The sequence below is a fragment of the Hypanus sabinus genome, chromosome 8, assembly GCF_030144855.1.
Source record: "Hypanus sabinus isolate sHypSab1 chromosome 8, sHypSab1.hap1, whole genome shotgun sequence".
Classification (NCBI taxonomy): domain Eukaryota; kingdom Metazoa; phylum Chordata; class Chondrichthyes; order Myliobatiformes; family Dasyatidae; genus Hypanus; species Hypanus sabinus.
Window position 1 is genome coordinate 160,866,476 of NC_082713.1, and position 15,076 is coordinate 160,881,551.

General features: G+C 38.6%; 1 protein-coding gene across 3 annotated transcripts in view; it reads left to right on the top strand.

The window, feature by feature from the left end:
- The window catches only part of acss3 (acyl-CoA synthetase short chain family member 3), an 89,286-nt gene that overhangs the window by 62,497 nt on the left and 11,713 nt on the right, over positions 1 to 15,076 (top strand). For all 3 annotated transcript variants that reach the window (XM_059978397.1, XM_059978399.1, XM_059978398.1), the window contains 6 exons: positions 2,024 to 2,119; positions 6,880 to 6,943; positions 10,125 to 10,206; positions 11,968 to 12,090; positions 12,235 to 12,334; positions 12,439 to 12,614. In XM_059978397.1, the coding sequence (XP_059834380.1) occupies positions 2,024 to 2,119; positions 6,880 to 6,943; positions 10,125 to 10,206; positions 11,968 to 12,090; positions 12,235 to 12,334; positions 12,439 to 12,614 (641 nt within the window). The remainder of the gene's footprint in view (positions 1 to 2,023; positions 2,120 to 6,879; positions 6,944 to 10,124; positions 10,207 to 11,967; positions 12,091 to 12,234; positions 12,335 to 12,438; positions 12,615 to 15,076) is intronic.

Consider the following 15,076-nt stretch of genomic DNA (forward strand, 5'->3'; position numbering starts at 1 on the left):
AAATTGGCTCCTTCTACCTTAGGCCACAAACTTATCAATCACCCCTCGTATAATTAATATGGTTAAAATACTTGAAGCCATGTTCATCCTCTATGCCAATCCTGGCTGTTCCTTAAGGCTTTGAGCGTCAAAGAAGCCGGTCTTTGACCAGTTTGCTCCACCGCTGAAGATGTTACAGCACTGCTATAACATGGGACAGTGATGAAAATCGAATAGGTAATGCCCTATCCAGAAGATATGAACACATTCAGCATGGATAATTATTAGCCCATACTAGTGGTGACAGGTAATGTATCATAGAGGACACCCTTTGGATGAACTTATGCAAAATTTTCTGTGTTAAGTACAGTATAATGGTTTCCGTGTGGCCATACTACACTATAAATGAGTTCTTACTTGAACAACTGTATGTGTGGACAAGAGAATGATGATGCTGAAATCTGATGCATCAAACAAAATAATGGAGGAACTCAGTAGATCAGGCAGCATTTGTGGAGGGAGATGTTCCAATCAGTGTTCCAGCTTGTGCCTCTTGATCAAAGCAGGGGTTCCCAACCTTTTCTCAGCAATGGACCCGACATAAACCTAGGGGTCTGTGGATCACAGGTTGGAACCCCTGATCTAGACTGAAAGATAGCCAATATAAAAAGGTGGAAGTAAGAACAAGCAAGTGATAGTGGGATTCAGATGAGGAGAGGAGATGGGCAGACACTACACCACCATGTTTGTATTCTGCCTATCTGTGAACCTTAGGCAGGCTTTCAGAAAGTGTGGGTGACAAGGAGAAAGAAATGAAATCTAGACTGCCTGAGTGGAGAGCATCAATGACCTCCCTTGTACAGTATCAAGGTACAGACTGAAATGGGACACACCAGTGCGACTTGCAATGATCCTGAGGGGCTGGGGTGTTCGGACTTTAGACAGAGTACAATCCAGTGTATAGCTGTGGTTGGCCTCACTAAAGGCAACTAATCTAACACCAATGATGTAGAAAAACTTAGCTTCTGGGTGTATTTCATCAATAATTGGAGGTAGACATGTAGCTTTTAAAAGACTCTGAGCTCTCTCTCTGACTCTGTGTTACTCTCCCCTTGCCTCCCTGTACTTGGTTCATTTTGCTGTAAATCAGTTTGCAGGTAAGCTGGGATTTGGTTGACATCTATGGACTGGCATCAAAATTGTGTTTAGAATGCATATCAGGAAATTCCAGTGCAAGGACTTATCAGTCACCAACATTAGTTATGTGTTTTTGTTTTATTCACTTTATATATTTTGGCTCATTCAAATCTATATATGGGTTAAGCTGATAGGCAACAATCAATATAGATGGAAGAATATTTTCTTTATGTAGGCAACACCGAGTTATGTTAATGCACTGTAGGGAATTTAAACCTTGTTGCAGGATGTGCAGTGAAATTGCTCTTCTGACATCAGTGACGATGGTTAAAGTGCTTGAACATTGCAGAAATGCTTACAGCACTGTATTCAAAGGAATTGCAGTGTAACTAGTAACCTAGCTCTTATCATCGTATCTTGTTTGGTGGGGTATTTTGTTCATTTGGATATTTTTTTGTAAGGCGTGTATGCTATGAAGAGGAGGATGAAAATAATGAGTTAAACCACACAGTAGCAGCTGCTTGGTCCAGACAGCTACTTTTAATAAAATGACGCAAAGTTGGATCTTGAAAAGTAGAGGAGGTAGATTTTTAAGAATGATCTTTATCAGAAAGATGGAGAAGTTTAGGGAAGGACTGGCTGAGTTTAATGGTGCACAGTCAACACTTACAGAGCAGTAGTTGGGAGTACACAAAATATTGTATGGAGGAAGGTAAATGTCTAGGAAGGTTGTAGGGCTGAAAGGGATTGAGTGATAGGGAGGAATGAAACCATAAAGGACTTTGAAAACAGGGATGAAAATTATATTTAAGTTCTCATACCTAAATCAGAAAACATATTATACCTTGTTAGAGCCTGAATATACAAATGTTTGTAATAGTTCTTACTTTTTTAAAAATTTCAACAGAAACAGGGTCTGCAATAAGTGCATCTTGTATAGGTCTCGGGAACTCTCTAAATCCTCCTCCCGGACAAGCTGGAAGACCAGTTCCAGGATATAATGGTATAGTATCTTATTCATTTTTTGTGGGCAATTGGTTTGCATCCTTTTATATTCTAAAGTTTACTTTGAGAGGAATTAGCAACAATGAATGTATAAACATATCTCGGGTTATGAAAGATCTGACTTTTAAAGATCTGTGTTTTTAAAACCAGCTTCCATATTTTCAGATTATAATGGTTTGTGGTAATTTCTAATGATTTTTGGACTAAAGTCCTTTCCAGCACAAATCATATCAGTTAATTTAAAGTGAAATAAACAGCTTGTAAGCATTTGCCAGATTTGAAATTGCTGGGTATTATATCTTTGTTACATTCACAAGAATATAGGTGCAGGAGTAGGCCACTAGGCCCTTCAAGTCTACCTTGTCATTTAATATAATGTGACAGAAATAGTGGCAAAGTTTGAGAGATTTACCGTTCTTCGTGAGAATTTTTTTAATATAACTCAGTCTTAAATAACTAGAACTTGATTTTGTAGTTATGTCTTTGTTGAAACTCTCCCACTGTTGGTCTCTTGTCTTGGATACCTCTCTCTCCCTTGTTAGTGAGCGACAGCGCCTGTGGCATGTTGATGTATTGGGATGAACAGTGGGTTTTCATGGACTGTAGATCATGGTCTCGTTGGGGGCTTTGCTGTGTTTGCATCCTGGCTGAAGGGAGGCTGATGTTTCTGCTGAGGCAGGTGGGGAAGGGTTGATGCTTTGCTCTTGCTTATGTGAGAGAGGCAGGAGGGGTCTTTGGGGTTCTAATGTTTTCCTGTCATTCATTCTTTGAGTTTTTTTTTTCTGATTTGAGGATGCCTGCAGAGAGAAAGAATTTCAGGTTGTATATTGTATGCATTCTCTGTTATTAATTGAACCATTGAAAACATTTCAAAATCTACCCTGTCAGTCCCCCTTCAGATAATAGATTTTTCAGTAAGGTTACTCCTCATTCTTCTGGTAACATGGCGGTGTGCTCAGACACAGTGTCTTCTTCCGGGTCAGCCAAAGGTGTTATTGTCTTTTTTAAAAGTTTTTTTTTACAATTGCTAGACCTTACCGGACATTAAGAACTTAAGGTACTGCAGGTCTTCCTCATCAGTGAGTTGCTCATTGGCAGAGAAACTGAAGGAGCTGGACTCGGTGTGGACTGTGATGCTGCCTGCAGTGGAGAGGTGTCAATAAGAGGAGATGTGCAGTTAACAGTGATAATTTTAGTTGTTTTTTTTTGTGGATCGGAAGACCTTGTTGGACATTGGTGATGTGGAGTGCTGAAGATCAAAATTCTTTGGTTTATTGGTGAACAGCAGGGGTGGATGGTTGGGGAGCTGCATGGACTTGGTTGTAACAAGCACTAGGCCTCAAACCGCAGTGTCACCTGTTTGTAGCTGCCCAGGGAAGATGTTGTAGTTGGGAGCTCTACTGGAGTGCCAGAGGCGGTGTGGCATAGCATCCATGCTGGAGTTAAACTACTGCAACATTTATGGACTCTGGGATTTGGACTATATATTTTTTTTATGAGTGTATTTTACTGCTGTCTTATATGTGCTTGTGTACCTGTATATGCCATGTGTTCTTCACCTTGGCCCCGGAATAAAGCTATTTTGTTTGACATGGTTATTCATGTCGGTTTGAATGAAAAGTAAACTTGAATTTGAACTTCACACACAAAATGCTGGAGGAACTCAGCAGTCCAGGCAGCATCTAGGAAAAGAGTACAGTCACCGTTTCAGCCCAAATTAATCCCGTATTATACTTGAAAGGATGGCAATAACACCCCTCTTTGAGCTGTTGTCATTTCTGTTTTAAAAAGTGCCATTTAGAGGTTTGAAAAAGTGGACAGTGATATTTAAAGTAAAAATAATATTCAAACCAGAAACTTGGAGAAATTGGTGTATCAGTTTAGCTGATAAGAAATCCTTAAGTTCGGTTACGGCAAAGGCTAGAAATTTTGAGCAACATGCACAACGCTGGAGGAACTCAGCAAGTCGGGCAGCATCTATGGAGGGAAATAAATAGTTGCCATAGGCTGAGACCTTTCATCAGTCCTGATGAAAGATCTCATCCTGAAATGTAGACTGCTTATTCTCCTCCATAGATGCTGCTTGATTTGCTAAGTTCCTGCAAAATTTTATGCATGTTGCTTGAGTTCAGTTGATTCTTTTAGAGGTGCTGTGGAAGAAGGATTGGTAGCTTTCTGCATTGTATTATATAGGTAAATTTCTATTGGTGATTGTACTGGAGGAGCACTGTTGTTTTGAAACTGGAGTACCTGTAATGTGCATTGTGTTATATGGCATTAAGCTTTTCAGTGTTGGTACAGCTGTGTTTATCTGAGTATCTGACTTTTTTGAAATGCACAATTTTCATATTTTCACTGAAATGTCATTGATTTACAAAGATATTTTTCACTATAATGTTGAGGGTACCATCTATATCACATTGTCTTTGGCATCTTTGTCAATATACTTCACACTTATAAATTCCTCCATCAAATGTTCTTTCAGCCTCTCTAATCTATTCATGCTAAGTAAACCCTATTATCCCTGTAATAATTTTTTAGTAAATTCCCTTCAACACCTTCTGAAATGTCTTTGCATTTTTCCTGGTGTGTGGTGCCCAAAACTGAACATGATAACTCATGTTGCATTTGATTAATAAAATTTTGACAAAAAACAACCTTTAGGCAAATATACATTTCCAAGTCCATTTTTATTTAAATCCAGAATTTCAGATTTCTTGAGAATTAAAATCACTTAAGCCCAAATTTCCCCACCAGTAGTCTCCTACCTAGGCTTTCCCACACTCATTTTGCTGATAGGTACTGGTCTGATTCACCTTATTGGAGTGTTATGTGGCAGGAGAGCCTGACTTTTGTAGATGGCATTTTGTAAGGCAGTTTATAAACCAGCTAAATAAAAGCACAGCTTGTGGATTCCCAGATAACTGTCTGAAGAATATACAAAATATCATTGATCTAAAAATTACTAAAAATCACACAGAAAAATCAAATACATTGGCACATTTTAAAATATAACCTTAAAGTTCTTCAAAAATTAAGACTTGACTAAACAATTAATTAATGTAAATTATCTCCTACATAGCACTTAACTATGTGATTGTCTTTTTCTGTTCAAAGGAATGCAGATGCTCCGCCTTCACCGGTCTAACCTGATGTATGTTTTGCAGGTAGATTCCCCAGTGACAAAGGTTGTAAACTTGCCACAGATTTGCATTCTACCATTGGTTTCCATTAGGATTCCAATGTTCCAGTAACATTCACAAAAGGCTGGTGAAGAGCAACTGATATTTGCTGTCTTGTGCACAAGTGGGAATCTGAGACTGGTCTCACTGATCTGGGGAAATGCCAATTGTTTTTTGTAAAGTCTATGCCATCCTTCCTGGATTTTTCCATCTGTTCTTTCATTTTTACTCTAAAAGCACAACAATATGGTGAAAATTTGTATTGCACACCTTTGGCCTATCAATTTGAGTACATGCAATCACTGCTAAATGATAATTTGTGTAAAGCTATCTACAGGGTGTAGAATATCAGATAATTAATGTGACACCTTAAACTCTGATTCCATGCTGGTGTAGTTTAACATTAAAACTGCCTCAATAATGATACACATTATATCAGGTGAGCCTCACCATCATGTAGCAATTCCAGCTTAGATATTTCCTTTTGTTTTGTCCCATTGCTGGTGCTAAATGCTTTCATAAATGTCTGTCTTTGTAGATTAAAATGAAGTTTTGTGTTTGTAATGTATTGATGTCTCATATCACAAAAAGGAGCAATGCACCAAATTGCAGTCCAAATTATTCAGGACAGGTAAATGTTTTGAATATACAAAATAAAAAAAAATCAAGCTGCATAGATAGTTATGTATAAATCTGATTTATTTATTGAGATAACTGCCAAATGGGCCCTTCTAACCCTTCGAGCTGTGTCACCCAGCAATCCCCCGATTTAATCCTAACCTAATCACGGGACAATATACAATGATCAATTAACTTACCCACTGGTACATCTTTGGACTGTGGGAGGAAACTGCAGCACCTGGAGGAAAGCCACAAAGTTATGGGGAGAACGTACAAACTCCTTACAGGCAGCAGTGGGAATGGAACCTGTGTCACTGGTACTGTAAAGCTTTGTGCTAACCACTACCCTATCCTGCCACTTTACCTTCGTACTTCATAACACAGGAATAGGTGTGGCAGAAAGGATATTTTGATAACCACCTTTAAGACCAGAGCACATAATTAATTTGAAAAATAATTAAGTGTAAATGTTTTAAAGTGGGTGAAAGAAAAAACACAATTATTGGCAGAATTGTCCAGGGTGAAAACTGGCATTGATCACAGCACTAGTATACCCTATCCCAGTGCATGTCACATTTGAACTATTTAACCTCCTTTCACGATTCTTATCATAATGGCCTGAAAACCGTGATATAGTTGTTCAATCAGTGAATCACTATAAAGAAAAACAAATTATTCTGACTGATGTATTTTTCTAGTTCAGGACTTTGGATATCAGAGATTTTCTTTGTATTTATTTTGTTAGTATCCACAAAAAAAGTTTTTAAATATAACTTTTGATAGGTTTCCAGTAGTATGGTTAATTTGGTTATTAAAGGTACTTAATTTCCAAAACAGCCACATTAAAAGTAAACATTAAGACCTATAACAATTGTGATCAGGTATTAATTTATTTGGATGATCAACGTTTAATCTGGTTTTATTAACATGACTTCATATTCTATTCAATTTATAGCAGTGATTTTGGGCCATGACATGAAAGAAGTGAACCGCAATGAACTGGGGAATATTGCGGTCAAGTGAGTGCTAATTACTTTTCCAGTGTGCTTTCGACATTGTTGTTCCATCTTAACAGGAGGGGCCTGTTTGGGAGAGGAAGCCCTCAACTTTTGTAATAGGATACCACCCCAGGGGGGCCCACATGAGTGGCAGCAGAGCTATTGATTGATATGCAGGAACGTAATAGAAGAGTACTGAAAGCATCGACTTTGAATGTAAAGAATGAAAAGCTATTGCATGGCTTATTCTTGCAAATGTTTTTATTGTGAAGTTTATTTTGTTCAGAAATATTATTAGGTCTTCAAACACACAAGGATCAGTTCTTCAGTTTTAGTCTAGACCATGCCATTCTTAAGAATAAGTAATTACACGTGAATCTGACCATATGTCTGAGTATATTTCTTGGGGTTGTGGGTATGACTTTTTTTTACTATTTTAGTTGACCTTGAATAATGGTAGTGGGAGGTATTTCCATAAGTAATTGGACATACGTTTCCAATATTGAGGTTAAGAAATGGCAGCTTTTGTCCGAGCAAAATTATTTGGAGGAATCATGATGTTCGTATCCACCACTTCCCTTGTCCACAATGGTGACAGAGGCTGTGGGTTTTTGAGGTGTTGCTGTGTTGTAATTCTTACGCAACATAGCCACAGTACACCGATGCTAGAGTAAGTGGTTGTAAAGGCTATTAAACAAATGCTTTGACAGATTGTGCAGTTGGAGGTTTAGAGAAATGGCAAAGAAGAAGAGCTGAGTCAAAAAAAAAAATCAGTTGTTATTATAGCAAATGGCAGGGTAGGCTTGAGCTAGGGGACCTATTCCTGCTGTTATAGACTTGTGTGGCTGCAGAAGCACTGAGGAAAATGTATCTCTTATATTCCACCAAAATCATGATTTCTGTCTTGTAGAAGTGACTATTTTGCACTTGTGGAGTTTTTGTAGTTTTGCAGTCTGGTTATGTTATTGGACCAGCAGTCTGAGTTCTGGACTATTTATCTAGGGATGTGTGTTCAAATCCCAAAATGGTAGTTGGGGAATTTAAAATTAAAATAATATCTGGACCTTAAAAGATGGTTTCAGTAATGGTAAGCTCAGACCATTGGATTGTAACAGGAACTCATTTGGTTCAGTGATGTCCTTCAAGTAAAATTATTATTGTTTTTACCCATTTTGCCCTGTAAAGGAGTCCAGACTCATTATCTGGCTTCTCAGTTGATGAGAAATGAGGGAAGGAATTACCTATCATTGAATGAAATTTAAAAAATCTTATGTGGTCCAATGGATGTTTATGGAGAGAGATTCAGCAATTCTGTCATTTTATGTCATGAGCAGGCAATTATTTATAGGTTGTCCAAGTCCAGTGTCATTGCCTGCCAGTTTTTTTACTGTGTGAATGAGTGTCTGAAGAATTTCAAAATCATCAGGATTCAATTCTATGATACCTTTTTATGAAGGAGATTGTGTTTTTGAAGTTGTTTGCCAAGGATGCTAGAATTTGGATTTTCAGTGGGTATGTTTGGAGTCCACAGAGATTACACCTTCCTCATTGACTTCAGTATTATAAGCCTTCCTTGGTGCACAGCTCATCATATGGAAATAATTTTCAGCCAAAATTAAATTTGAGCAATGCGAATTAAGCATTTGCACTAAAAAGACATGGATTAGAATTTTACATAAAACTCTAAATGATCAAAAAAAATTGGTAGCTTCAGTTTAAAAATTTAAATAAACCTGTTGTAACTCGTATCAAAGGACAAATAATAGATGTGACGTTTTCTAATGAATATTTGCAATAATATGGGTATTTGGGAATGTCTCCATCTCAGTTGACATTGATGTAAGTGACGCAGCAATGTCGTGTCTAGTCACTTATTGCATGATATAGTTTTCTGTAGTTAACATGGAAAAATACAATTTCAATCACATTAACGGCAGCAAGCAAAAAATAATAAAAGCTAAAATGGCCTTTGAATTTCATCATTGTCCCCAAAAAAAGAGAATGTACAGATGAAATAATTGTGTTAGTTACTCATATTTTCTGAATGTGTTAAAATCAGATGTTAGTAAACTTGGATTTACTGCTGTATGGAATTTGTGAACCTTAGCATTAGTTTTCTCATGTTCTATTCACCCAAATGTCAGAAATCTCAGAAATAGCTTTCTGAGGAGACTTTCAACTATGTTAACCTGACTCAATTTGCACACTTCTCTCATGGGGATAGATTAAAAAACACTGCAGACCAATTCCACTTGCCGGTTTGAATGCAGAAGTCACATGTATCAGAAATGGAGAGTTGTCCACTTCGGGCTATGTTAAGCTTTTAACATGACACTGAGCAGCAAAGCATAAAGTGGCATTTCTCAGCATGCAAGATCACTCTGACTGGTTCTGAGAACAGTGTGGAAAAGCTGTTGTTTTTTAAACCACATAAACGCCAACTAATGGTTTTACTATACTCAAAGACAGCCACCTTCATTCAAACCTTACACCAGGATCCTTGCAGGCAACCTTCGCAGAAAATTGCCATAAAATGTCACTGCTTTGCAAATGTCAATAGGTCAATGGAACTTTTATGTTTTTACCTGCATGAGGCATTTGGCTATGGTATGGCTTCTAAAATTGCTGACAGTGTGACCTTACAGAAGCTTCCCTGGTAACCTCCTGTCATGAGAGGCCTTGACAAGGAGGTTGCCTGCTGAGTGCGCTGTCCTTCAGATGCTCATGCAGATTCCCTTGGGGAGGACCGTGATATCCAGCTAACATCACAGCAATATGCACTCATTCCTTACTGACATTCCCTCTTAATTAAAAAGTGCTGATTATATTGTGGCATGGCTTTTTAAAAGTAACTTCCTGAGGTCTCAGAACAGGTGTTATCAATAGAAATTCAAACCCCAATGCCAGTTGTTCCTGGATCAGTAGAATTATGTGTGACTAATAATTTGGATAGGTGTGAATAAATTTGGTCCTTTAGTTTTGAAAAAGTGCTTCATGAAATCATGGAAGGATTGCTAATGCAATTTTAATGTCAGACAAATTTCAAGGCTGCTGTTTCACTTTTAACTTTCCTTAATTCTGGCGAAAACCTGCTGAATATATACAACATTTTTTGCATTAGCATAATAATAGTACTGGCTTGTTTCTATTTCTGCTTATTACAAGCTAGTATTCCTGTTTTAATGCCATTGTTTCCTTTAAGGTTACCTTTGCCTCCAGGTTCGTTGACAACACTTTGGGAAAATGACAAGTGTTTTAAAGAGCTTTACTTTACTAAATATCCAGTAAGTATGATACTTTATGAAAATCACTTACTATTAAATGCAGTTTACAAGATGAGTGGATTGGATTTTTGGATGCTTAATATGAAAGTGTTAATGCTGGTGCCAGAAATAGAGTTCTTGAAATCTAGAAGGCACTTCAAACACCCCCCCCCCCCCCACCCCCCATCCTGCAGCAGAAGCAGGTGAGAAGGGAAATAATTCCTTCTATATCCTATTGTTTCAGACCTTACGAGCTCAATCCAAAGTTAATTCATTCCTTTAAGAAGACAAGAGAAGACCCACTGGATGATAAGAAGCTTTTCCTTTAAGCATGAAAATGCAGCATTAATTTAGTCAACCTGACAGTGGTCATCATCAGAACTGAAAATCAAGAATGCGGCTTGAACCGTCAAAAGTGAAAATGGTTCTCTGCTCTCCTGGGCTACAATGATTCATCAAGCCAAGATTCCCTTTCTCTTCACAACATTCCTGAATTACAAATTCACCCTTCCTTCAGTTATGTGTTTGTATTGCTGAATGGCCTGAAGCAGCAGTACCTCAGATTCCAGGATTGCCAGCACGAGCATGCTTGTTTATTTCTTTGGATCCAAAATCGGCTAAGTGATAGGCAGAGGGTAGTAATGGCAAGACGCTGTTCTAATTGGGAGTCCATGATCAGTGGTGTGTCAAGGGGATGGATGCTGGGACCTTTGTTCTTCATGAAGTATATTAATGACTTGGCTGTGAATGTAGGAATGTGTCTAGTAAGTTTGTGCATAACATGAAAATTGCTGGTGTCGTTAATAATAAAAAAGGTTGTCTAAGATTACAGCAGAACATGGATTGATTGGAAACTTGGACAGAATATTGCAGATGGAATTTAATCCTGACAAGTGCAAGATGATACATTTTAGGAAGTCACAAGGTTAGGATGTACAGAATTGGATACGAAGGAATGTTGATGAACAGAGGGACCTTGGGTTCAAGTCCATAATTCCCTTAAAGTGATAACTAGAATAGTAGTTAAGACAGTGAAGAAAGCATATGGCATGCTTGCCAGGACATAGAATATAAGTATTGTGATTATAGACATTCAGATTGGCTACACTAGGCGTATTGTGTGCAGTTTTGGTTGCCACGTTATAGGAGTGGTTGTACTGGAGAGGTTGCAGAAGAGACTCACCAGGATGTTTCTAGGGCTGGTGGATTACAGTCATGGGGAAGCAATTGGATATGATGGATTTCCTTGGCATGAAGGAGGCAGAAGGCTTACCTGACAGTGAGATAGATAAAATTGAGGAGTAGGGGTGTCAAAAGCAAGAGGGCATATGGCTGAGGCAAGAGGGATGACAGACATACTGTCACAATTTTTAAGAGGCATTGAGACAAGCATTTGAATAGATAAGGATATGGAACTACATTGGAAACCAGGATTAACTTAGATGGGCACAGTGGTTGGCATGGATGTAGTAGGTTGTAAAGTCTGTTTCCGTACTGTTCAACTGACTCTATAACCCAGCAGCTTTACTGGTGCAGGTCACGTAGTTAGTGCTAGAACTTAAATAGAGAATGACCAGGCTACTAACAGTGTACTAACATGAATCGAACTGGTAATCAGTAGCTTTATTTTTGCTTTACTTGAGAGGCTCTGTTGATACTTAAAAAAATTGGGGCTTATTCATAAACTACACTCATGTACAACTCATAATGATAATTCAACAGAATGGCATCAGTTTGAGTGAAATTTCATCCATTTTTTTTTTTACTTTTATGTCAATCCAGGGTTACTATGATACAATGGACGCTGGCTACATGGATAATAATGGATATTTGTATGTCATGTCTCGGGTGGATGATGTAATAAATGTTGCAGGTCATAGGATTTCAGCTGGAGCTATTGAAGAGGTAAAATTACTTAATATTTTCTCTTAATCTTAACTCAAACTTTCTTGTAGTTAACTGATAGCAGTATTTTGTCATGAATTACTTATTTTTTAGAATTAAAATAACGATATAATATACTGAATATATTTATTGACATTCTTTCAGTCGATTATCACTCACCCAGCAGTAGCAGACTGTGCGGTGCTGGCCTTTGAGGATCCTGTAAAGGGACATGTTCCACTAGCCTTGTGTGTTTTAAAGACCGGTAGGGGGATGATTAATCTCACCTTTCAGTGCTACACAGCTTCAGTTTACATAGCAGAGAAACAAGGTAATCACATTTTTGTACATAAAATTATGTATGAACAGGTGTAACTGAGACAACTGAAAAACTTTCAGAAGAGATAGTTAAAATTGTTCGAGATTCCATTGGTCCAGTCGCTGCATTCAGGAAAACAATTTTTGTACCGGAGTTACCAAAGACGCGTTCTGGCAAGATACCTCGATCGGCACTTTCAGCAGTTATAAATGGCAAGCCTTTCTCAGTAAGTTCACGTTTGATTGTTTTAAATATAAGTTAATACAATGCTGGAAAATTGAAGACTTTTATGGGTTTACTCAGGTTTTCTTACCTGGAGCTTTGTTGTTGTTGTTCTGAAATATGAATAAGTAGTTTGTGAAGGGGAACACTTCACATCTAGTGATCACAATGCCATTAGTTTCAAAGTAAATATGGAAAAAACATAGGTCTGGGCCATGGATTGAGATTCTAAATTGGAGAAGGGCCAATTTTCATGGTATCATAAATGATCTGGCAAGTGTGGATTGGAAAAGGCTGTTTTCTGACAAAGGTATACTTGGTAAGTGGGAGGCCTTCAAAAGTGAACACTTGAGAGTACAAAGATTGTATGTGACTGTCAGAAAAAAGGAAAATATACTAGGTGTAGAGAATCTTGGTTTTCAAGAGATACTGAGGCTCTAGTTAAGTTTTTTTTCAAAAAACAAAGGTTTGTAGTAGCTACAGGCAGATGGGAAGAAATGATATGCTTATTGAGGTGTAAGAATAGGGGTATGCCATTTGGAGGTTTGGATGTCATTGGCTTGGATTTTCAGAAGACATTTGATAAGGTGTCTTGTTACATGAGGTTGCTTAACAAAATAAAATCCCACGGCATTACAAGAAACATACTGGCATGGATAAAGGAATGGCTGACAGGCAGGAGGGAGTGTGGGAATAAAGTGGGCCTTTTCTGGTTGGCTGTCAATGACTAGTGGTGTTCCTCAGAGGTCAATATTGGGACTGCCACATTTCACACTGCTTGTCAATGATTTAGATAATGGAATCAGTGGCTTTGTGGCAAAATTGCATATGACGCAAAGATAGATGGAGTGGTCAGTAGTGCTGAGAATGCGATGCAATTACAGAAGGATTTAGACAAATTGGAAGAATGAGCAAAAAGTGGCAGATGGAATACAGTGTTGGGAAATGTATGATAATGCATTTTGGTAAAATAAATATAAGTGCAGACTATTATCTAAATGGGGAGAAAATTGAAGCATCAGAGCTGCAACGAGACTTGGGAGGTAGATGCAATGTTGGCATTCATTTCAAAGGGAGTAGAATATAGAAATAGAAAACTTACAGCACAATACAGGCCCTTTGGCCCACAAAGTTGTGCCGAACATATCCGTAACATAACCTTAGAAATTAATAGGTTTACCCATAGCCCTCTATTTTTTTTCTAAGCTCCATGTACCTATCCAAAAGTCTCTTAAAAGACCCTATCATATCCGCCTCCACCACTGTTGCCGGCAGCCCATTCCACGCACTCACCACTCTCTAAGTAAAAAAACTTACCTCTGACATCTCCTCCGTACCTACTCCCCAGCAGCTTAAACCTGTGTCCTCTTGTGGCAACCATTTCAGCCCTGGGAAAAAGCCTCCGACTATCCATACTATCAATGCCTCTCATCATCTGCACACCTCTATCAGGTCACCTCTCATCCTCCGTCGCTCCAAGGAGAAAAGGCCAAGTTCACTCAACCTGTTCTCATAAGGCATGCTCCCCAATCCAGGCAACATCATTGTAAATCTCCTCTGCACCCTTTCTATAGCTTCCACATCCTTCCTGTAATGAGGCAACCAAAACTGAGCATGGTACTCCAAGTGGGGTCTGACTAAGGACCTATATAGCTGCAACATCACCTCTTGGCTCCTAAATTCAATTCCACGATTTATGAAGGCCAATACACCGTAAGCCTTCTTAACCAGAGTCGACTTGTGCAGCTGATTTAAGCGTCCTATGGACTTGGACCCCAAGATCCTTCTGATCCTCCACATTGCCATGAGTCTTACCATTAATTCTATATTCTGCCATCATATTTGACCTACCAAAGTGAACCACTTCACACTTAACTGGGTTGAACTCCATCTGTCATTTCTCAGCTCAGTTTTGGATTCTATCAATGTCCTGCTGTAACCTCTGACAGCCTTCCATACTATCCACAACACTCCAACCTTTGTGTCGTCAGCAAACTTACTAACCTATCCCTCCACTTCCTCATCCAGATCATTTATAAAAATCACGAAGAGCAGGGGGTCACAGAATAGATCTCTGAGGCACACCACTGTTCACTGACCTCCATGCAGAATATGACCCGTCTACAACCACTCTTTGCCTCCTGTGGGTGAGCCAGTTCTGGATCCACAAAGCAATGTCCCCTTGGATCCCATGCCTCCTTACTTTCTCAATTAACCTTGCATGGGGTACCTTATCAAATGCCTTGCTGAAAATGCTATATACTACATCTACTGCTCTTCCTGCATCAATGTGTTTAGTCACATCCTCAAAAGATTCAATCAGGCTCGTAAGGAACGACCTGCTCTTGACAAAGCCATGCTGACTATTCCTAATCATATTATACCTCTCCAAATGTTCATAAATCCTGCCTCTCAGGATATTCTCCATCAACTTACCAACCACTGAGGTAAGACTCACTAGTCTAT